The sequence below is a fragment of the Haliotis rubra genome, unplaced genomic scaffold (assembly GCF_003918875.1).
Source record: "Haliotis rubra isolate DU_JTF1 unplaced genomic scaffold, ASM391887v1 Scf294, whole genome shotgun sequence".
In the NCBI taxonomy this organism is placed as follows: domain Eukaryota; kingdom Metazoa; phylum Mollusca; class Gastropoda; order Lepetellida; family Haliotidae; genus Haliotis; species Haliotis rubra.
Window position 1 is genome coordinate 260,386 of NW_025766962.1, and position 24,387 is coordinate 284,772.

The following is a 24,387-nucleotide window of genomic DNA, read 5'->3' on the forward strand; positions in this document are numbered from 1 at the left end:
AATTAGACTTTGTAGTAAAAAACTCCTATCTTGAATGTATCTTATGATGGACCCAATCCTTTTTGCATAAACACTGCCTTAATGAGCTGGATTCTTCCACACAAATACCCATGACTACTGACTACACAAATGTAATCACAACGAGTTGGTTGGTATTTACATGGGGGTATCTGTAGTAACAGACGGTGCCCGACGACCACGTTGCCGCATACCGCTGCTCCAGTTTCACACATCAAGTTGATATTTAGCATCTGTTCCCGTTTATCGTCCACGATCTGCTTATAGAGGTATTGATTTCTCGTCACTGTTTCTGGTTAGTGGTTATCAACATCAGACATGCATTTCATATAGTTGAAACTGCATCATCTAACCAACCCTCGTGATTTATTGGAAAGCTACAGGGTGTTTAGTGAGGACGGCTGATATGGAGGATACAACGAGGTTTCTGTACAACACTTTGATTTCACTGGTAACGCTTCTTGCTCAAGGTGAGTGTATTCTGTTATTGAACTGGCTTCATGTCTAGTGCAGGAGCACCATCTTCAACTGACTTTGATAGATAGTTTACGTGAACGTCTATGGTCAGGAGGCAAGTTAAACATTGCTGTATAACAATAACCCTATATATGTGACATCAAGGCGCTCAGTCTTTGACGGAGAACGACCAACTGTCTCTGATCTGTATAACCCCTCATACTCAGAGGGAAAAGGTGGGAAATTATTACTTGTATTTCTGAATCTTCCAATAAACTTTACAATGCACGACAGTTTTGTTTAACGTCTTTAAGACTTGTCTTGCTGTATTAAAGCAAATTGTTGTTGATAACAGTCACGTAAACACACTCCAGAAGATGAAAACAAAAGATCGTTATACAATAAATGTTTTGACACCACACAATCAGGGTAATTTAAACCACCCGTTTCCTAACCTCTGTCATTTTACTGCGCTATTACATGAGATCAAGGGACCGCCTCCATGGTGTAGTGGTTAGAGCGTCCATCCGGGAGAGCGGAAGGTCGCGGGTTCGATCCCCGACGCGTCATACCAAAAGACGTTAAAATATGGTACTTGTTGGTCCCTGCCTGGCGCTCGGCATTAATGGGTACAACAAGGACTAGTCGGCTCGGAGTCAGTATAATGTGTCTGAGTGGGGTATTCATGCTTCACTGCGGCATGGTACCTCAGTGAGCTAGCACTATAAAACCAGCTTAAGTCTGGGCTAGTACAAGCAGCCCCACATACACATACACACGCATATGAGCGAAATATTCTCAAGCGCAACGTTAAACCCAGTTTCACCTCACCTCACCATGAGATCAAGCGCTATTGTACACGGTTAGTTATATATATGTATAACTGCTAGCTATTGATGTACTGGTGTTGGTCAGTGTGATCCCTATATGCATGTGGTCACTTTCCCCCCTACCAGGTGCGGCAGGAGTGACCTGTTACAACCGGGCAGGTTCTGTCACATGTCCTGTCAAGTGCTGTCCAGGCTCTGCCGCAGTGTCCTCTATACTGGGCGTGTGCTGCAGTAGTACCGGCGGCAACATACTCCACACAGCGGACAACATAGCAGGGGCAGTCAGGTAATTCAACTACCGGGACGGTGAAACCAGTCCACTTAATTATACGTCGGTAATACGTACATAAACAGCAACGAAAACAATTCCATATTACGGGAAACATCTTTTAAAAGCAAAAGCCATTGCACTTTTTCAACGACACCATCAGCTCAAAAGGTGCTGATATCAGATGTTTGTGGCAAATCGATGACACAGATCATAAACACATGCAAAGGCACGTTAGCGTTATCAGCTAAAAAGAGGGTAACATGTAGTGCAAGTCAAACAAGATAATCGCATCGCACATCTTTATTGTGACTGTTGTCACCATATGTTTACCAGAAAACCCTTGGAAAATTGAATTGATGTATTTGACAAGCCATAATCATTTCTCAATGACGTAACATATCACCCAGTCAAACACCAGGACACTGTCCCTCACGATCAACTGACACTGCTCTGGGGCAAGAGCCTATTTACTGTGGGTGTCATTCGATAGACCCCTACCCAACAAGAATGTCAACCGAAGTCACCTTTTCCGTCATGTTTGTGTCAGGCATATTCATTTTTTTTAAATAATATTTTTAAAAATCCTTTAGATGAGATATTTTAAATTTGGGATTCTTTTGCGTTCTTTCTTACCCTATCGAGAAATTTATAAGTTTTCTTTCAGAAGCAGATGTCAATATTTGGTGATTGATATGATGCTTTTACTTTTACCTTTGTGTCTGTGCAAAACAGAAAAATACCATTAACTTAACTGGCTATAGTCACGTCATCTTGAGAAAGGCGATACCCAGTAAGGAAGGTACATATGTCCAGGTTCGTACTCCTAAGTAAGCAATGTTTTTCAATGTTTCCATCCATTAAACACCCGTCAAGCTGAAACAAGTGGCAGGACACTGAGTTCCAAAATCCTGATGATGCTGTTTTATTTACAGTAAAGGATTAAGCACCATCATCATTATCATAATCGTCGTAGCCGTCATCATCGTCCTGGGTATTGTCGGGTGCATCGTATGCTGTGTCTGTGGCTGTAACAAGCGGACCAACGGTGCAGTGGTGGCCCCTGCCAGTGGTCAGCCTCAAGTGACCGTTGTGTCTACCTCGGGTAAGGATCATAGCTAAATGTTTAATATGCAATTCAGAAACCATTGTCTCAATGTAGAACGACGATAAAAGTGTTTAAAAAAATAATGCCGGAAATGCTTGGAAAATGGTTTTTGGCTTCAATATCAATATGATGAATTTGGCACAAGATAAAAGCACATATATGATACATGTACGACTCTACCTAGTTGGATATTAAAGCTGAGATGAATAAATGCACTTGAGGGGTTTGACGTTTTAACAACATTCGTAAATATTACAAACCGTAGTTTTGAAATACAGACTATAAATTATTCATATATCCTCAACTAATTCAATTACATAAATGATTGAAAAAGTTTTGTTCTTTTAAACATCTATTTGTGAAAAAGATGGAACTCTTGTAGCAGGTATATTCAAACCAATTACGTAAAAAAGTCTTAATTCAAATCGCATAGATAATCTTTTTTACCCATAGAAGTTTCACTTCGTGTATGAGCACTGAACTGGCAACATGCGACTTGATATCTCTGCAGAACAATAAATTTCAAATTTATACCAGTATTTCATACTGGTGAAACAAAGGGGAACCTCTCGTCCGCTATGACAGGGTTTACTATAGAATGTGTAAAGCCCTTAATTTGACATATAGTCAGGTGTACAAAGTTGTAAACAAATCAGTTACCGCAGGGGTCTTGTCTAAGTCAAAACCAGGTAGGAAACACAAACTGGATAGTTTTGATAACTGTGTCAGTTTACAAACTGTATGAACACAAAATCCCACCGACGTGTGCTAAAATACAAGTTGAGATCAAAGATACAATAAATGTCTCGAAAACCACACTTATTGTAGCTCTGGTAGAAATGGGGTTCAGGTACACCAAAAGGGGAGATGACAGAGCTGTGTTTAGAGAAAAGGACTCAATCCTGTCCATGCGATCAGCTTATCTCAGAACTGTTGAAGAATACCGCAATTTGGGGTTTCAAATTATATACCTTGATGAAATCTGGTGTAGCAAAAATCACTCAACCGATCGGATGTGGCTTCCTTTAGATTGTTCTAAGGCACCAGTGTTACCATCAGGCAAAGGTAGACGCCTGATCATCTTGCATGCTGGTACCCGTAGCAAGGGACTGATTGGGGGTTGTGACTTTGTTTTTGAGGTCAAGAAATCTGATGGTGATTACCATAGCGAAATGAATGGGCAGGTAGTTTTGGATTGGTTTTTACCGCAGCTGGACGAACCAAGCGTTATCAATTTGGATAACATGCGTGTCCCTGGTACCATCACACCCACCATGAGCAATCTCAAGGCTCAGTTGCAGGATTTTTTCACTTCCTGTAACGTGCCTTACAGGCAATCAGAAACAAAGCCTCAGCTCATTGAAAAAATCCGGCATCCAATCCAGTACATCACTGATGAACTAGCTGCAAAACAAGGCCACATAGTTGTGCGTGCACCAGTACGTCACTGTGAGCTCAATCCCATCGAGCTGATCTGGGGTAACTGTAAGAATTTAATTGCTCGCAATAATACCACATTCAAGCTTTCAGACATGAACGCTGTCACCCTGTCTGCCTGCCAGGTGGGTCACAGTATTGTTTGTTTCTTAGAAGTGTTTCTACCATGGAATATTTTCTAGGTTTTTCGATGTTTTACGAGTAATCATTATAATTAGGGAATGGTACATCGTGATCACTCATATGCCATATTAGGTCGAGGTGTTATGAATGAATATATATGAGTTTTGAATCTGAAATATCAACCTTTATCAAATAATTGCCAAAAAGCATTTATCAAGCATTTCTGGCCTTATAATACGTCTTTTTTTCTTATACTATTAACTCAGTCAGTTCATGCATTTGTCTTCAGTACCATTATCATTAAAGTTCTGAATATGGTATCTTCAGTAATGACGCAATGTAGATAATGAGTGAGTAAGTGGACCTAACGCAGCTCTTAACAGTAAGTTATATCACATTGTGTCAGGAGGAAAGGCATATCAGTTGGATGTAGGATGAAAGCTCGAACTACTGCAGATCTCACACGTTTACCCTTAAGGTGACACCAGCGACCACGGGCGTGATGATGACAAACCTGTACAACATATTCAGGGAAGCGGGACTCGATCTCACTGTCATATGTTTCTTATGTGCCCAACGGACGTGTAGATAATGATGTGCTGTAAGGTAATGTATATCAACGGACAGGGTTTCCTTATCGTAATATCATTCATTAAAGACACAACATGTGCGTCCCTGGGGAGACAATATGCTGCCGTTATACCCCTGGTGTATGATATTTACATACGGAAACATGATGGCGTTGCATATTGTGTAGATAGTTGACCCCGTGTGCTGATGTTTGAGGAAAGGATACTGTAGTAGTTATTCTCGAAAAAATCCATTTTTAACAGTGACGTATTTCCCTCAATGAAGCAGCTTTGGAAGCAACTGTATAATGCGTCCATCCCCGTGAGCCATGACGATCCTAGAGTAAACCGTCCCGTTTATTGCCAGACGATTCGATGCCATGCTTGCACACAGACGGAAAAACACCAAGGCATCGAGTAACGCCATTCTAAACCTACCGAGAGCGTTATGCAATACTTTAGTGGGTAGGAACACATTACGTCCATCCACAGTAGGTCATCTACTCTTGTAGCTGATCATGATACTCACTACGGGACGAGTTAACAAGCTAATCTGCATATCATGTGATCAAACGTTAGTCTTCTTTGTCAACAAACGCGTTAGCAGATCAGTGGATAAAAATGGAAGTTTAGTCACAAGTACAGATAGTTGTTAATTGTTTGTATTGTTGTTTATTAACAATTAACAAAATGGCGTCAGATAGATGCCTAACGACATGGCTTTAGAAAGAAGCATGACAATATGGAGTTAGAGAAGCGCAGCTTGACAACATCGCGTCAGAGATTATCATAACTACATGGCGCCACAATACTCCTCCTACTCCTCCTATGCTCCTCGGGGCGGTGGGGTAGCCTAGTGGTTAAAGCGTTGGCTCGTCACGCCGAAGACCCGGGTTCGAATCCCCACATGGGTACAATGTGTGAAGCCCATTTCTGGTGTCCCCCGCCGTGATGTTGCTTGAATATTGCTAAAAGCGGCGTAAAACCAAACTCAGTCAGTCAGTCCTATGCTCCTCAATGAAAGTTAACTATGTCATGGAAATTCAATATAAGCACTTTGAGGAAATTGTAGATGTGAAATGAGAGCTGTTGAATGTTCTATGTAAGATGTGACAAAGGAAGATGCTACAATAGAGGGCACATAGGAGTATGAAGAGATGGCTCTGCCATAACGGTTTTACTGAAAATAAATCATCTGTGTCAGTAGCATCAGAATATGTTGTGAGGTTCATTTGATGTCAAAACTGTTTCAGCATAAAAACATTTTTTATAAATATAAAATGAGGGCATCTATATGTGGTTGTGTATATATAAGTAGAGCAGGTCAATACCAATATACGTGCAGCAAATCACGTTATAAAGCCATGATATACTGGCGTTGGCGTTGTGCCACCGATGATGAAGGATAAGGTCATGTTTTAACACGTGGGGTATCACTACTTTATAATGACTCACGAACACATATTTATGATATATACAAATGTAAACGTTGGGAGTAGAGAGTATCTACAACTGGGAGACAAGTTGGCCTAATTTTTCTGTTATGGCTATCAAACGCGAGTACTTTGTAAATATTCGTGATACTTTTCATTGACAGCCCCTGCCACTCAAGTACACCCAGGCCAGGAACAAGGCCCACCTTGACCAAGAATCTTTGCCAAGCACTGTGATTAACGTTCACAGCCAGTTTCTACACCTTCTGACTTTGTGCTGTGTGTGCAATCAAGGCGGGACCCAACTCCGGCATGCCTGTGTCTCACTCAACTGTGGAAGTACTTCCTTCAACTATTTGTTTGTTGATTCTGTTGATTTAGATTATTCCAACGCTCTGTGTTTACATAAATGAAGCAGTGATACACACAATATAGACGTTTTCAGAAATAAGCCTGGGGGTGGCTGGTATATCCCTTCACACCTCCAACTCCAAACTTACACAATACACACATCTGTCAACGTATCACGACTATATTTATGCACTTTATTTTTTGTTGTACCCCAAAAATGTGATTCGAATAATAGTTCGATTTCTATTTAAACTCTCGTGCAAAGGACACTGTGTACCCATACTGTAACCGTGTCAACCCTGAAACAAACAAGTCGGGTGTGTTCAAGGATGACGTATCCCATATGAGTGGGACACAAGTGCGTGGACCTTAAGATACAGCGTTTCGGGGCATTTGGATAAGGTTTGAAATTGTATGGTCGGTTTGCACGTGTATGCTTTCCTTGGCACAGTGGTTTCTATGTTCAAAAGGTGACGGGCTTCTATCTTCAGCAAATGTTTATCTGGTCAGTGGCTGGGTCGGATGTTTTCACGACATTATTTATCCGTTACGCAAAACGAAACATATACTCGTGGAAACGAATAAGGGAACACATGAAAGTACAAGTGTTCCTATATTCTTTTCCAGGTTTTAGTCGGCATCGTTCAGCAGAGATTTTGTATGAAAAGGAAACATTTCTGTAGTGGCCACATAGGCCACATGCCTGTGATATGGGCGCCTGTATGATACTACCCCTTTGTCAGTTCAATCATGTACATATGTGCCTTTGTACATTCATTGCACATTCAAAAAAAATAACATAAAGGATCGAGTGAATGATGAGTGGCAGTCTTTACAGCTTTTATTAAATAAATATATGTAAAATACTGTCAGTAACATCTTGTATGTGTGATTCCTAGTTACTCAGTTTTAAAACCCGAAGACGACACATTCCAATCCCTGTTCCAATCTTCTGTATTCGCCCTGTACTTTTACACGACACAACATATGTCTCTTTTAGCAAATTTGGAAGTTTTCAAACGAGTTATGGCGTGAAACACGGGGACAGTCGTTGGTGTTCCTCGAAGGTTCGGTCTGTTCTCCAACAATCAACTTACACGCTTTATATAACTGAAACACCATTCAAAGCAGTATTCACACGAACAGAATTACAATCCATTACTGAAGCGTGGCCATGTGTGTAAAATCACACACATTTAACATTCAATGGTATTTGTTAAATATTGTTTAAAGAAAGTCAAAATTAAATTTCACGTGTGATAACTGATATGTGGAGCATCAACATGGTGTGAGTGAGTGAGTGAGTATGGTTTTACGCCGCTTTTAGCAATATTCCAGCAAAATCACGGCGGGGGACATCAGAAATGGACTTCACAAATTGAACCCAGGTGGGGATTCGAACCCGGGTCTTCGGCGGTAACCTCTAGGCTATGTGATCCTGAAGTACAGACACTGCAACAATTAGTACATCTCTTTCAGGCTGAGTCAGCAAATATTCCCCCATGAGATCCCTTCCCGCATCGGCATGGGGTACCAAGCAGTACTCGATCCTGCATGAAATATTGGGCTCTCTCGACTTTATTGTCAGTATAACGAGTCCACAAATGTCTGGTAGGGAATAACACATCATTCATCGAGTTTGAATTGCCAAGTGTAATGGGTAATGGGTATTTCCTGTATGCAACAGGATTCCCAGTACGTATTTAGCACTGATCATTATTGTACTGTAAATAGAGAATACTACACGAGGTCTCATTACATACGAATTATACGAAACGAGTGTCCTTGCTATGGTATCTGACCGAGCGAAAGCTAGGTCAGATAACATAGGAAGGTCACGAGTTTCGTATAATTCGTATGTAATGAGACCGAGTGTGGTATTTTATTTATTACCCACGTCTTACATGCATTTAAATTGACAAAATAGCGTATTTTTGTTATGTTTTTGGTTTCAAACCGAAACCGGTTTCATAAAGAGGTTGCGGAAGAGTTTTGTACTGTAGTACAATATTTGCATGACGTCACACTAATGACGTCACTGCCATGGTAGCCGACGTCACGATGCATGTCAGCTGTCATCGCCTCGTACAGCCTCCTACAGTAAACTACTCCGTTGCACCTCGTTTCTTGGTTTCCAGTTGCTTCATTCGGCTAATATCACTGGTGGAAACATTGCGTTTATGTTTTTCGACGTATATAATGTCTCAGTTCGACTCACAATTAAACAGCGACACGGCAACGTTCGCAATGTTTACATTCCCACAATGCATTTAAGTTGTAGAATGAATGAATTCACGTGTTTGTTATGAATGAAAAAATAGTTACGTCAGAATGTGACCTAATTGAGAGGTCATCGGTTATCCAATCAAATCGTTAGAATTTCAGGTCAAGTCGTTACGACACAGGTCAACGCGACACGACACTCGTGTGACGTACGAGATTAATATGCAACTACCCATACGTTGACCACGTGGGTAATAAAACATCTTATCTCATATACTGTGACTTTGCCCACACTATGCGCTTCTGAACGTTCAATTATGAAACGTTAGAAAAGCGACAAAATACATTTCCATTAACTATAAAAAAAACTGTCTGACGCAGGCACTGGCACTGTTTTGATTGCTGTGACAATATAGCGTTTTTAAGGTTGATGTAATATTGGACAGTAATCATTGTTGCATGAGTGAATGTGGTTGCATTGTGAGCTGCTAGACACAGGCTCTATAATCAAATCTTCCTGTATCCAGAAAGTGATTTGTGTGCCCACGTGAAATCCGCAGTAGTACGGATTTCGATCATGCCTGGTGCTCTGAGTTCGAACAAATTGCCTGAAATAAAACACTTATCGTCACAAGAACGTTTGAATTCTCTGCTGTACACAACTTTTTCAGATGATATAATAATGAATGGTTGTATTGACTGAAACGCTGTTGTCCTAACGTCGTTACTTTATATCCTACTGCTGAGTACAGTATACGCTGGGGAAGTACCATGCAGGAGTGTTGGCGGTCCAACCTACACACCAGCTGGAGATGGTGATAGACAAAACCCTGTCCACATCCTCGCCGACTTGTCTGCAGGTGGTCTCAGGGATGTGATGGTGATAGAAGCGACAACACCATGTCCACATCCTCGCCGACTTGTCTGCAGGTGGACTCAGGGATGTGATGGTGGTAGTGTTGAGGATAACAACCGCCGTTTAGAACAATACGCCATTTCTCCCAAAGGAGGAGGCAGTTTACATGAAGCTGATAAAACACAGGCTATGAACGAAATCCGTAAGCAGGGTCACAAACACAAACAACAATTTGTACATATACTTCAGTCCGAACACACACACACAAACACACACATCTATATACACACACACGCGCACACACACATCTACAAATATACGCACAAACACACATCTACACACAAACACACATATCTACACACACATCTACACATGCAAACGTATCTACACACACGTCTGCACACACACATCTGCACAAAAACACACATATCTACACACACATCTACACAAAAACACACACACATACAAACAAACAAACACACGACACTCTATTCACACCATGCTCCTGTGGGGTATAGTAAATTAAACTTTATTGTAACTTCTAAGATGCCTAGCGGTTAGAACAATCGAAAAAAGCACATTATCAGACAATAAAGGTATAGTTTTTTGATGACGTAACAATTGAATGACGTTATCCCGTCACTGCGCCATTCTAGTGTGCCCCCTCGTAATCGAACCATTTTACATTACGTCACAATGTAATACCCCCTTCACACAATGAAAATTCCTGGAGATTCCTGGAAATTCGAACTGCATTCTAAAACTTCTTAGTCCATTCCAAATGCACTCCAACTATTCGTGTCAATTCTTGTAACATGCCCGAATGTTTTGAACATGTTCAAAACTTTCGAGGTACATTCGAAGTGGAAAAATATCGAACAGCATTCTAAGTGCATTCTAACTGCATTCTAAGAATTCTTACTGCATTCTAACTGCATTCTAACTATTCTGAACGTATTCGAAGGAGAATTGAAAAGGCAAGCCATTTCAAATCCTGCAAGAATGTCACGAATGCGTCTCGAATGTACTTCGATTTCTTGTGGAAGTTAGGTGGAATTTTCTTCAAACGTATCGGAATATTTCGATTGCGCTTGGAATACAGCTCGAATGTACATCGAATACACCTCCAATACAGTCAGAAAGTCCCGAATGCTCTTCAAATGAGCCCTGACGTCACCAGAACACCACCGAATCGCATATAAACGTAGCCATCTGTCAATGAAACTTCAGATATCATTCACATCTTCAAACTGCGCAAGTTGTCTCCAGCCTCCTGGCACCACGTTGTGCTGCTCATCTTCCTCATCCACCATACCATTGTGGAGATTAGGATAACGATTCCTCATCAAGTTGTGCAGGCAGACACAGCATTCAATGATGTCCTTCACAACGGAAGGTATTGGCAGCATGGTGTTGAGGAGGATTTGCCAACTCTGGGCCATGATTCCAAATGCATTTTCCACTACCCGTCGGCCCCTGCTGATGCCGTAGTTGTAGATTCTCTCGTCTCTCTGGAGAGTCCTATGACCATACGGTTTCATCAAGAAGGCCCTTATTCCAAAGGCATCATCTGCCAGAATAAAGCATGGCATACGCTCGTCATCTTGGGGTAAGGGGAACGGATCATGAAATCATTATGCTTCCGTCTTCAAGACAATCCTTGAGCTCACACTCGTTGAAGATCTGAGCATCAGACATACTTCCGTCAGCACCAACGTCCACCCACAGGAACTTGTGATTTCCATCCACAAGGGTCGTTTGAACCACAGAGAAGAATCACTTGTAGTCGTGGTACAATGAGCCACTCTTGGCGGGTTTCCCGATGGCCACATGTTTGCCATCTAAAGCTCCCACGGCATGAGGAAAATTCCGCCTGTTTCTGAATACCTCTTCAATGGGTGCCCATTCTTCTGGAGTGGTAGTACAGATGATAACTCATCCTTGTATTCCTCCACAATGACCTTATATACTTCTGGGATGATGAGACTGATTGTGTTCCTTGCCACGCGGAAGCTGTACATGATGCTGGGGTACCTATGACCTGAAGCCAGGAACCTCAATGTGATGGCGAGCTTCAAGTCTGGAGGTAGCGCCTTTCTCACATATGTATCCTGCTTCTGTGTTTTTGGCTCCACTCTCTGCACCAACTCATCAAACATGGCAGGCTCCATCCTGAGGTAGTTGAAGAATGACTGCGTGTCCTGAACTCTGAGCTCCTCCATCAGTATTGTGTAATGTCTATACAGCCTCCTCCTTCCCTCGCTCAGCCATGGTCTGGTCTGTAATCTCCTGTTTCTTCTTCTGGTCTTCTCCACATCACGTTCAATCAGGGCTTGCTGGGGGACAGCAACCTGGAGCAACGCAACATGGTCCAAGTGGTCCATAATCTATGGGAGTGGAGCAGTGACTGATGAATAGTCCAGATTCAACAGGTTTTTATACCCCATCGTGGAACATTCCGGCAGCATTTGATGCATTTCGGACATTCGTTTTACATTCTAAGTGCATTTGAAGGACATTTGAAATATTCGAGCTGCATTCTGTTTTAATTCTTTAACATTCGATCCATATTCGGGAGTCATTCCAAAAGGGTTCTGAATGCATTCTATGTATATTCGTACAGCATTCGAGGTACTTTCCAACTGAAATTCGAGTGCTATTCACGCAGCAATCGAACCGGCCTCGTACCACAGTCGAAATTCATTTTAAGTATTCTTAGTGTATTCTAACGGCATTCTAATTATCCCTACTGTATTCAGATTCATTCGAGCTGCATTCGTGATCTAGTACATTTGGAATGAGTAAGAATCATTCGAGGCGGGTTCAAAGTGCGTTCTAAGTATTCCAACAGCATTCTTATAAAGCTTGAGAAAAATTGTATATTTTGACATTCTCTCCCGAATACGGTTCGAATTTTGGGAAAACAAAATTTCTGGCTGATTCTCCTTGATTCCTGTCAATTCGAAATAAGTGTGAAGGACCCTTAAGCGACGTCACGATGCATGTCAGTTGTCATCGCCTCGTAAGGCCTCCTACAGTAAACTACTCCGTTGCATCCCGTTTCTTGGTTTGCAGTGGCTTCACGTAGCTAACGTCACTGGTGGAAAAATTACGTTTATGTTTTACGACGGTTAAAATGTGTCAATTCGACTCACAAGTTTTCAGCGACACGGTAACGTTCGCAATGTTTACATTCCCACAATGCAATCGTAGAACGTCGCTTGACTACTCAGCTTCATCTGGCTGTACTGATCTAAACTTACGTTGGTAGTAGAAATACGACGTTCATATTGTACCATATGGTTTACGTTAATGACAGATGTAATTAGAATAATTCAGCGCGCCAGTTAGCCCTGTGCGAGGATTCTTAATTTAGGTCACCGACACCGTCGCTTGTTTTCTGCCTTAAACTAATCGTAATTATCCTTAGAAAGTATTAAATTTGGCATCTTAGAAAAGAAATACAGTTCGCTCTACCACCATGTATAGTGTAATAAAGCACACTTTCGCCCGTAATTATTATAACGTTAACGCACTCGGACGCAAGCGTCCTCGTACTTTAACTATAATATTTCAGGGCGAAAGTGTGCTTTATTGCACTATGCATGGTGGTAGAGCGAACTGCATTTCTTAATTACTGTTAAGGATATCCCTACACACGCATCTACACACAAACACAGATCTACACACACCACTAAACACACACACATCTACACACAAACACACACACGACACATCTACACACACGCATTCTTACTCCACACATTGCGTACACCTTTTGAAAGTTTCGCGTATATGTTTTGCTCAGTCGTTAGTGAAACGAAGCCTACCTTACTGTCTCCCTCAAAGGGTCTTCCGTAACTAATGGAAATTTATGTAAACAATACAACAGCGATAGTGTTGATCATGTGTAATAGTACAGCGAATGTTGACAGTAAGTGGTACCTAATGGATGCCATTACCCAATACATCATTCATTTTGGGTGGTAACTGAAAGGTCTAAGTATGATGAAGTGCCCTGACGGGTGTAGCATATTCAATGCATGTAAATTCAAAATTCAACATCTTCACATGTCAGACGTGAGACACCTTCCCACTTTAACACGATGAATAATGTATACACACGTTCAATAACTCGATAAATCCATTAATCTCTCTGACACTCAAACTTGTGCAAAGGTGAAGGTCTAAGAACTTGTGAATCGTTTTAAGGCAAAGAGGCGGGCATGCACACTCGATGTGCCTCTGCAGCAATGGCAGGTCGTGTATCCGTACTGCTTTTCAGTTTTTCGTTCATCTTAGGATTGAACAGTCAACCAATCCAGGATTTCCAGGATTACCAAACTCGTATGTATGCTGAAGATGGTTGCGGTCCAAATGAGTATGCCATGTTTTGTCTACAATCTGGCTACGATCTCACAGTTGCTCAACCGCTGAATGATTATGTTTCCAACATCAGAATGAAGGAAATGTATGACTTTTTGACACGATCAAAGTGTCACAAGCACATTGAACCTTTCGTATGTGTTGCCTTGTTTCCAAAATGCAGCGAAAGTCCGTTTGAGCTCATGTATCCTTGTAAGGGCCTGTGCGAAGATGTTCAAGAAAGATGTAATCCCGTTCTTCAACGATACCAAATTCCGTGGCCTCGGGAGTTAAATTGTTCTCAGTTTCGTGACAGGGGTTGTCTCAACCCTGAAACATCTGTGGAAAAACGTACAGAGATAGTAGACGTTGACGCCCCGGAAGGAAGGCACAGCCACAGGCTGGATCGACAACCTAAGAAGAAGCCCAGACGAGAAAACAAGAAGCATAGCCAGCCGAAGCGGAAGTCACCAAACAGTCATGTGGAGCGGGAAGATAAAGTGATCCAAAGTGAAGTCCAGGGGACGAATTCGAAGACCATGAAGATGAAGACGTTCTTGAAGCTGTTCAAGAAGACGCTGGACAAAGTTTCTACCAGTCTAAAACGCTCTCTGATGGGATTTGATGTGGGTGGACTCTCCCAATGGCTTCTCATATGATGTGATCATGCTTCGTAAGTGCATTACACATGCTGTAACTGTAGTATGTTGTACAAAGATGAGTATATCAATGTATGAAGTAGGGGAAAGTCTTAGCCTGTGTATCACAAATCTCATGTAATTATTAATCCTATGATTTTAGCAATTTGTTCAACAATTATTTACCAGCATATGAACTAATTAGAACATCACTAATGAGTCATCAAAGGTGTAAGAGAATGAACTCCCTGCTGAAAGTACTATGTTGTCCCGTTAAGCAGGATTGAATCTATGTCCCCTTCATACTGACTTATAAAGGAAGTACAGACACGCTCAAACATATTTTATTGTTTCTGTAAATATTTAGGTCATAAAGGTCTAAATCAGACTTTTATCTCGGTATTGAGTCTATCTGATTCACATGTATTCATTGTTTGTACGCTGACCACTTTGAACCACACGTTTGTCAATACAATCCACTTGACATTCCTCGTCTCGTGTTCCTAACTTAAGCCATTTCTGGTTGCCACCGATCGGCGAGTTAACTGAATATATATTTGTACTTAATAAAGTTACAGAACATGATGACTGTAGACTTCCAATTGTCTGTGTTCTGGCTTGTTTTACTGAAACAAACCAAATGCACGCAGAGTCTACAAAGCACCAACCGTCTCATTACAGCAGAGAAAGACTTGGGCGTATCTGAGCTATGCACTACCTAACGCCAGGGAGTTATGGGTGTCTTGATCTAAGTAGGGTACTCGCCTAGGCTTTTGTCACTTTCCAGGCGTGTTCAGGAATGATTACACAATGCCATTTAGAAAGTGGTCAAATGTAACATATACTTTTATTGGGTTGAGTCCCATCCGGGATTCGAACCACACCCTCAGAGTCAGGCACCTAATCGCCAGCACACAAAGACACTTTGAGCGTGTCACATGGGACTCAACCGAACAAAAGTACTAGAATCTGTACTTTACTAAGAAAGCGTATCCCATCTATAACATATGAGCTACGGGTTCAGGAATATATAAAATACCTACCAGCAGCTACCTGTCTTATGAAGCGACTTAATTAATCGAGCGGCCATCTGCATTGTTGATTATCTCGAAATGCTGATGATATCAATCACGGGTTTAACTGGTCAAGCTCGGTTATGTACATCTGCCTGATGGTGGTGTTCAAACATACAATCAGTGAACCCTTGAAGAACCAAGTTGTGCGCTGGACAACCCCGCCCACTACGAGTATATAACGTCTGATTGTATCCACCTGTACAAATTAGTTATTCCGATTATCGCGAACACGAACCTGTAGGAGGAGGATACATCAGGCTGATGTTGTTTTAACAAGATGTCGGACTTTCCCATATGTGATTCGATAATTATGAGGGAGTACAAAATCATACAAACATATGGAGACTTATTGAGGCTGATCAACCAACATGTGCACAAATTTATTGCCTTTGCTTGAATAAGTGTGGGGATTATTAGAGTTTCGAATCGTGGGACAGCGCTCACGTAATTCACCTCAGTACTGCATCACTCCTGCCCAAACGTGATTACACACAGACATAGAAAAGCAAAATTCAAAGTACTTAAAATATTACCAGCTCGAGTACCATACCTTCTGGATTATACAAAGGAAGGCTATAGACAGGTCGACAGCCGAAAACTGTCACTTCCTTGCATCTGACTTCACCAGTGAACACGACATTCTACCCGTTCCCTTAAAGCCTGGTTTCATCAATATAGAGGATACCACTGCTTCACTGGTTGACAGAATCTGACGTACATGCTCTGGTAAATGTTCGCAAATTCCTATATTTCTGTTCTCCAGAACGGATTTCACTTTAGACTCATTTTCGTCACGACTGAGTGTCCCGGTGATGAATGCAGTTTATACTTGTTTGTCCTTAAAACTGAACCAATTTTGTGTTATCACTTGTGGTATGTTGTTTTTCACACTTTACTTAATGCAAGTCTTGGTTTATTGAGTAGATCCAACACCAACATCAGATATTGACATAGCCTGCTCCATGTCGTCAACTGTCCCCGCGGTAAGTGATGCGACTGTAAAATGTGTCACATGCTCACGACAAACGCGTTCACCACATCTCCCAGTCCATGTCACACCTTGTATCTCATTCTTGAACTCATTTACTCTCGTTTATACAATCAACAGAGTGGAACTAAGTGATACTGATAGATTCTTCGGAATGAAAGGTTGACGACGTTCCTGTCTTGCTATTCTGTATGATCACTTCAGTATGTACACAAGTAATGTATAATGGCTGCTACGCATCATCAGAAACATCCTTTGCCTTTTGGGGCACACGGGATCTGCATAACTCAATACAATAATGTGTTGAAAAGCGTAAAAGTTAGCTGTTTAAAAGAAGTGTGTTTCTGTCCCTTCGTTGTCTGACGTGAACACACTACGGTCGCATACAAGATGCACCGAAGTGCGATTTAAAGAAAGGAACACATACCTTATGTGTAACTTGTGTGACTGGCGTGTGCTACCAGTAGGAGTGGACCTGTTTACACTTTTCCAAACAAACTGGTGCCATTACAGATATTCTTTGATTTGTTATTATAATTTTCACCAGTAATATATTTTATGCGCCCCGAGAAACCTGTTTGATCCAATGATGGAGACTGGTGATATTTTGGTGAAGATTTATATTTGATACACCTGTTGTCTTAGGGAAAGCTAAATACACTTTGAGGAAAGGCACAGCATGCCTCCCTTAGCGCTGGTAAAGGACTAGTTCTTTGTTAGATATCGTAACAATCAGTCGTTTACACCAAGTATTGCTAGTCCGTACCTGTACACGCAGTCTCAGTTTTCTGTTACACCAAGTATTGCCAGTCCGTACCTGTACACGCAGTCTCAGTTTCTGTTACACCAAGTATTGCTAGTCCGTACCTGTACACGCAGTCTCAGTTTCTGTTACACCAAGTATTGCTAATCCGTACCTGTACACGCAGTCTCAGTTTTCTGTTACACCAAGTATTGCTAGTCCGTACCTGTACACGCAGTCTCAGTTTTCTGTTACACCAAGTATTGCTAGTCTGTACCTGTACACTCAGTCTCAGTTTTCTGTTACACCAAGTATTGCTAGTCCGTACCTGTACACGCAGTCTCAGTTTTCTGTTACATATTCTGTCGGAACTGGTTATGGAATCGATATGAATCGATCTACGAAAATCAGTGATGTCACCAGGTTTACCTCGGAGAACCCTGCAGATAGCACCAGCCGCCCAGAAAAAGTCTGTTTGTCTGTTGCCCCTGCCATAGGACGCCAACCTGTATTCAATATCATCGTGACCAGACAATCCAATGATGGACCAGACAATCCAGTGAGACGATAGTGCATTAACTTTAGGCTCGGTACAATTTGCTAGAGTGGGAAGGTTTATTATATAGCTATATGACATCAAATAGTTTCTCAGGATTTCTTATATAACGTCAAGAGGGTCTCTTATGATTAGTCATATAGCATCAAGCACTATGCCTGATTAATTTTGATTGAAACTGAATCCTGTTCCATTAACCGACCTTTATTGTGGATGCAGACGGCAGATTTAATGTAGAATGTCAGTGCAAAAACGCCTATTCTTGACTATCTTCAGAAACAAACTCAAGTATAGAGACATAAGGCACTCAAGTGGCACCACACAGCACCAGAATTGTCATCTTTAAGATTATCTTTTACTTAAAAATTACTGTGTTTTCTGTATATATTACTCCGAAGTTCATACTATTGGCTATATATGTGTCTTCTGTATATATTTACATTATATTGGCTATATATGTGTTTTCTGTATATATGTACATTATATTGGCTATATATGTGTTTTGTGTATATATTTACTTTATATTGGCTATATATGTGTTTTGTGTATATATGTACATTATATTGGCTATATATGTGTTTTCTGTATATATTTACATTATATTGGCTATATATGTGTTTTGTGTATATATGTACATTATATTGGCTATATATGTGTTTTGTGTATATATGTACATTATATTGGCTATATATGTGTTTTGTGTATATATGTACATTATATTGGCTATATATGTGTTTTGTGTATATATGTACATTATATTGGCTATATATGTGTTTTGTGTATATATGTACATTATATTGGCTATATATGTGTTTTGTGTATATATGTACATTATATTGGCTATATATGTGTTTTGTGTATATATGTACATTATATTGGCTATATATGTGTTTTGTATATATGCACATTATATTGGCTATATATGTGTTTTGTATATATTTACATTATATTGACTATATATGTGTTTTGTGTATATATGTACATTATATTGGCTATATATGTGTTTTGTGTATATATGTACATTATATTGGCTATATATGTGTTTTGTGTATATATGTACATTATATTGGCTATATATGTGTTTTGTATATATATATGCTATATATGTGTTTTGTGTATATATGTGTATATTATATATATGTATATATGTACATTATATTGGCTATATATGTGTTTTGTGTATATATGTACATTATATTGGCTATATATGTGTTTTGTGTATATATGTACATTATATTGGCTATATATGTGTTTTGTGTATATATGTACATTATATTGGCTATATATGTGTTTTGTGTATATATGTACATTATATTGGCTATATATGTGTTTTGTGTATATATGTACATTATATTGGCTATATCTATATGTGTGTTTTGTGTATATATGTACATTATATTGGCTATATATGTGTTTTCTGTATATATGTACATTATATTGGCTATATATGTGTTTTGTGTATATATGTACATTATATTGGCTATATATGTGTTTTCTGTATATATGTACATTATATTGGCTATATATAGGGTAATATTTCCCATAACGCTTACAAATACAGTGTGCAAATACTTGTCTAACTTGTTGTACCCATGTAGCTTCCCTGCATGGGTCGGGGTAAATTATGTCGTCACTGGAGACTTGCTTCAGGAATGAGATGATGGTATCCTCGACGCTCCTCCAGGGATACAACACCAGGAATGCGATTGATTTTTCTTTACAACTGATGGACTTTTAGCCATTGTGTGTCGTTTTCTATGCATATATTTAGGAACAGATGACAGATTACCATACATGTATATTGATATGAGTATTCACAATACACATAGTATGTAGGACCGTAGTTATAGTATGACCAGAAATTATTGAGATTTTTAGGAATATGTTTAATTGGATTTCTAGTATAAACAATTTTCAGTGATCCTCAGTATGGATGATTTAGAGAAGAGGAAGTTGATTTTAGAATATTATAACAAGGACATCAGATCAGCTAAAGTGATTTCAAGTAGAACAGGCATCCCTTTGTCCACTGTTTATCGTGTTTTGAAAAATATTGCAAATGGATATGTCATTGAGCACCTGGGAGGCGCAGGTAGGCCCAGAAAATTGACTGTCGGTGACAGGAGGCGGCTACTTTCTAATTTCTTTGATCAGTAGTATGCCCCGCCGCATTGAAGCCTGCATTGCTGCCCATGGTGACTTGATAAAATACTAACTGTTCACCCGTCTTTGAATCTGGAGTTATGTTCTGCTAATATTCACATTTGATACGTGAGTAATGAGTGAAAAAAAAAATATAAAAATTAAAATTTTTAATTTTCAATAATTTCTGGTTGTACTGTATGGGCACTTGCCATGTAGTATTGGGCATCGGCTCAGTGTTATTGCCGGGCGATATTTAATTAGATTCATGTATATATGCTTCTGGTGTTTTTGTTTCTCACCATGTCGAAAATACTCAAAAGGTATGTCTCAACACCCAGTCATGTGGTGTTAAACCCCAGCTCGCCTCCCTTCATCTGTACATTCATGTGGTGTTAAACCCCAGCTCGCCTACCTTCATCTGTACATTCATGTGGTGTTAAACCCCAGCTCGCCTATCTTCATCTGTACAGTCATGTGGCGTTAAACCCCAGCTCGCCTCCCTTCATCTGTACAGTCATGTGGCGTTAAACCCCAGCTCGCCTCCCTTCATCTGTACAGTCATGTGGCGTTAAACCCCAGCTCGCCTCCCTTCATCTGTAAACCGTTAAAGCCCCAGCTCGCCTATCTTCATCTGTACAGTCATGTGGCGTTAAACCCCAGCTCGCCTCCCTTCATCTGTACAGTCATGCGGCGTTAAACCCCAGCTCGCCTCCCTTCATCTGTGCATGAGTCACATGGCGTTAAACCCCAGCTCGCCTCCCTTCATCTGTAATGTCATGTGGAGATGTGAAAGGCAGTATTCCAGCACCGTGGAATCTTGTCACAACAGTGGGGAGTTGACTCACTGACGGAGGTTGTCCGGTTGATGTTCAGTGAAGGTTTTCGGGAAGGGTATTTTGAATATTATCGCTTAACCCATACACACTGTCGCCGCAAATAATCACCCCTACAAGTCAAGAGAGGAATAATCGCCTCCCTTGCCAGAAGAGCGAAGAAGTCAGCTCCACGACCCAAGCCTTCAGGCCGAGTGACATGTCATGTCTTCATAAACCTTAATCAGTATCCACCTAACCTTGACAATCAATCCGCCAAAGCCACTCTCAACCCAAGAGACAAACCACCACGTCAGCAATAAGCACCGTTCATTATCAGCATACCATACAACCAGCCACCATATTCGCTGACTACTAAAGAAGCAAACCAACATAGATGCTGTGTTCCAAAGATGCACATCAATTCAGCACATTCTACCAGCGGTAAATCAGCTACAAGCAACAATTAAAATCCTTTAGGCGTTGTCTACCACATTCAATGCCAACGTGTTGACTCGTACGCAGGTGAAACGTCTTGCCTCCTAAACAGACATCTGTGAAGATAAAAAGACTCCAAATCAGCCATTTCTGGCCACACCCAAGCCCATCCGAACCATACCATACTTTGGAACAACATGAGCATCCTTGAAGCCAACCGGTCGGACTACAAGTGAAGAAAACTCTTAGAGGCAATCACACGACTCAACCCGACTCAACCGAGATCAAGGTTACTACATCCCTACAGCTTACCATCATCTAATCAAGGCGAACCAACATAACCCTTCCCTACCCTCTTTCTCTGGCTTCATAATCATTACCTATTATCACATCTGTCAGTAAAGCCATCACACTGCACATCAACATGTTCAATTGTGTAAACTCTAATACCCTTCATGTATATATTCTCTTTGACTGACTGACTGAGTTTGGTTTTACGCCGCTTTTAGCAATATTCCAGCAATATCACGGCGGGGACACCAGAAATGGGCTTAACACATTGTGCCCATGTGGGGAATCGAACCCGGGTCTTCGGCGTTACGAGCCAACGCTTTAACCACTAGGCTACCCCACCGCCCCTCTCTTTGACATGTTCATCATGTGTATCATGTGCTTGATACCGGAGTTAGCATCCACACCGACACGTCGCATCTATTGCAATACAGAAGCTGTCTATCCATATAATGCGTTCCTCTTCATCATACCAGCTTCTAAATGCCACATAAAGAAACTACATCTGCAGCGGCGGATAAGTGAGACTGGACATCCACTGTTCTTGAATTTCTCCGTCGAACAGAAGAAAGACTTAATCATGCTTTGCTTACACGTCAGCCAATACACCAAAATGTCACAGGAACAGGGGGCGGTGGGGTAGCCTAGTGGTTAAAGTGTTCGCTCGTCACGCAGAAGACCCGGGTTCGAATCCCACATGGGTACAATGTGTGAAGCCCATTTCTGGTGTCCCCCGCCGTGATATTGCTGGAATATTGCTAAAAGCGGCGTAAAACCAAACTCACCCACAGGAATAGTGTTCCAAGCGGCGTTAATCCGAAAGTAATATCTCAGTAATTGGTTTGTAAAACTTAAAGCCATTTGTAAACCCCTACTGTTTACAACAATTTACAATAACGAGACCCAACTTGGCATGGTAACCATGCTTGCGTGGAGGTGTCACATTGTGAAGGCTGACTTGAACTTCGCTGCCTAAAGAAGTTGACGCCAGGGAAGTAATAGAAGTCCAATCACTGATTTGGTCAGTGTGTGCTGAACGCGCCAGACCAGAAATGCGTTTGTTGTACATTGAATATATTTTATTGGTGTTGTGGGGTATCTGTTATATAATAAACGGAATTTTGTGTTCGAATTACTCAGAAATACATCAGATAAATATTAAAATACTTCGACATATTCAGCTTGGCGTGCTGTGTGGGAAATAGGTCAAACGTACTGCACAACATGTAACTGATGCTGTAAAGGAAATGCAATAAACCTGTGAATGTGCCTGAAAATGATGATATTTACGTGAAGATTAATACACATGTCTCGGTCTAAGACATTTCTTATGACAATTGTACCACTTCTTACAGTACAGTACATATCCACAGATGAACGAAATTGTTACAGTTCTTCAATACATCTTTCATTTTCTCACCTGTATCCTTGTTGCCAACACTAATTGTACATGTATAATAGGGTTGGTCTTGCTCGGCGTCTCCACATCAGTATCATTACCAACAATTTCACTAGTAATAGACATGATCTTTCCACGAAAACAAACAAACGAAATCAGACTTGTACAAATACTCAAGTTAACAAAAAATCGCGTTCCATGGTATATACTACTGATTGGATGAACTTGTGTCACTTCACCCTAACAATATAAGCATTCTCGCAGTGTCACTTCATCCTAACAATATAAGCATTCTCGTAGTGTCACTTCACCCTAACAATATAAGCATTCTCGCAGTGTCACTTCACCCTAACAATATAAGCATTCTCGCAGTGTCACTTCATCCTAACAATATAAGCATTCTCGCAGTGTCACTTCACGCAAACAATATAAGCATTCTCACAGTGTCACTTCACCCTAACAATATAAGCATTCTCGCAGTGTCACTTCACCCTAACAATATAAGCATTCTCGCAGTGTCACTTCACCCTAACAATATAAGCATTCTAACAGTGTCCGAATTGTAACCCTTGTTGCGCTTCACGCCTGCTGTAACCATCCAAGTTACTGAACTGTTTTAGCAACATCGTTGGATCATGTTTTGGATACTGATACAGGTAACACTAATGATTATTAATTTACCATTACACCTTTACAACTGTTGCATCTACAAAGGTCCATGTTCGTGAAGATCCGGGTAAGAATTTGCCTTCAGCAACTCATTATTATTGTAAGAACGGCATCGGCTGGTCAGACACAATGACGTGGTTGATGCACGTCATCGTCTCCCAATTGCGGAGATCGATGGACATGATGGCAATTACACGATTATTCAACAACAACCAACCAACCACACAAAACAATGTACACAGATGAAGCCATGAGCAAATAGTAACAGGAAATAAATACTAACATATATTATAGTAGCAACAAAACTTTATTAAACAAATCAACATGGTATGAGTAATATGCGCACGTACGTTTATTTGAAGCATTCTAAAAATATAAATTTTGCAATAAATTATACTCTCTCTAGTACGCCAGTGCATATCAGATATCACAATGGTTCAATGTTACAATGGGCAGTGGTGAACAGAGAATCGGGGTACAAAATTCGATGCAGGTGCAAAATGACACAATGATTTTGTATTCAAAACAACGTCAAACACGTTTTCTATTTCATGTGAAAAGACCTATTTATGTACATATAACAGCTGATATAACCA

At 40.7% G+C, this 24,387-nt stretch overlaps 2 protein-coding genes across 2 annotated transcripts; both read left to right on the forward strand.

Moving 5' to 3' along the window:
- Nucleotides 1-335: 335 nt before the first annotated feature.
- On the forward strand, nt 336-7,264 carry LOC124282184. The gene is made up of 4 exons (XM_046718151.1): nt 336-488; nt 1,431-1,590; nt 2,508-2,677; nt 6,407-7,264. The coding sequence occupies exons 1-4, from the start codon at nt 425-427 to the stop codon at nt 6,451-6,453; spliced, it is 441 nt and encodes a 146-aa protein (XP_046574107.1). The 5' UTR covers nt 336-424; the 3' UTR covers nt 6,454-7,264.
- Nucleotides 7,265-14,021: 6,757 nt separating this feature from the next.
- LOC124282160 (atrial natriuretic peptide-converting enzyme-like) lies at nt 14,022-15,258 on the forward strand. Its single transcript, XM_046718120.1, has one exon. It carries the CDS (start codon nt 14,022-14,024, stop codon nt 14,694-14,696), a length of 675 nt encoding a protein of 224 aa, XP_046574076.1. The 3' UTR covers nt 14,697-15,258.
- The last annotated feature ends 9,129 nt before the right edge of the window (nt 15,259-24,387 follow it).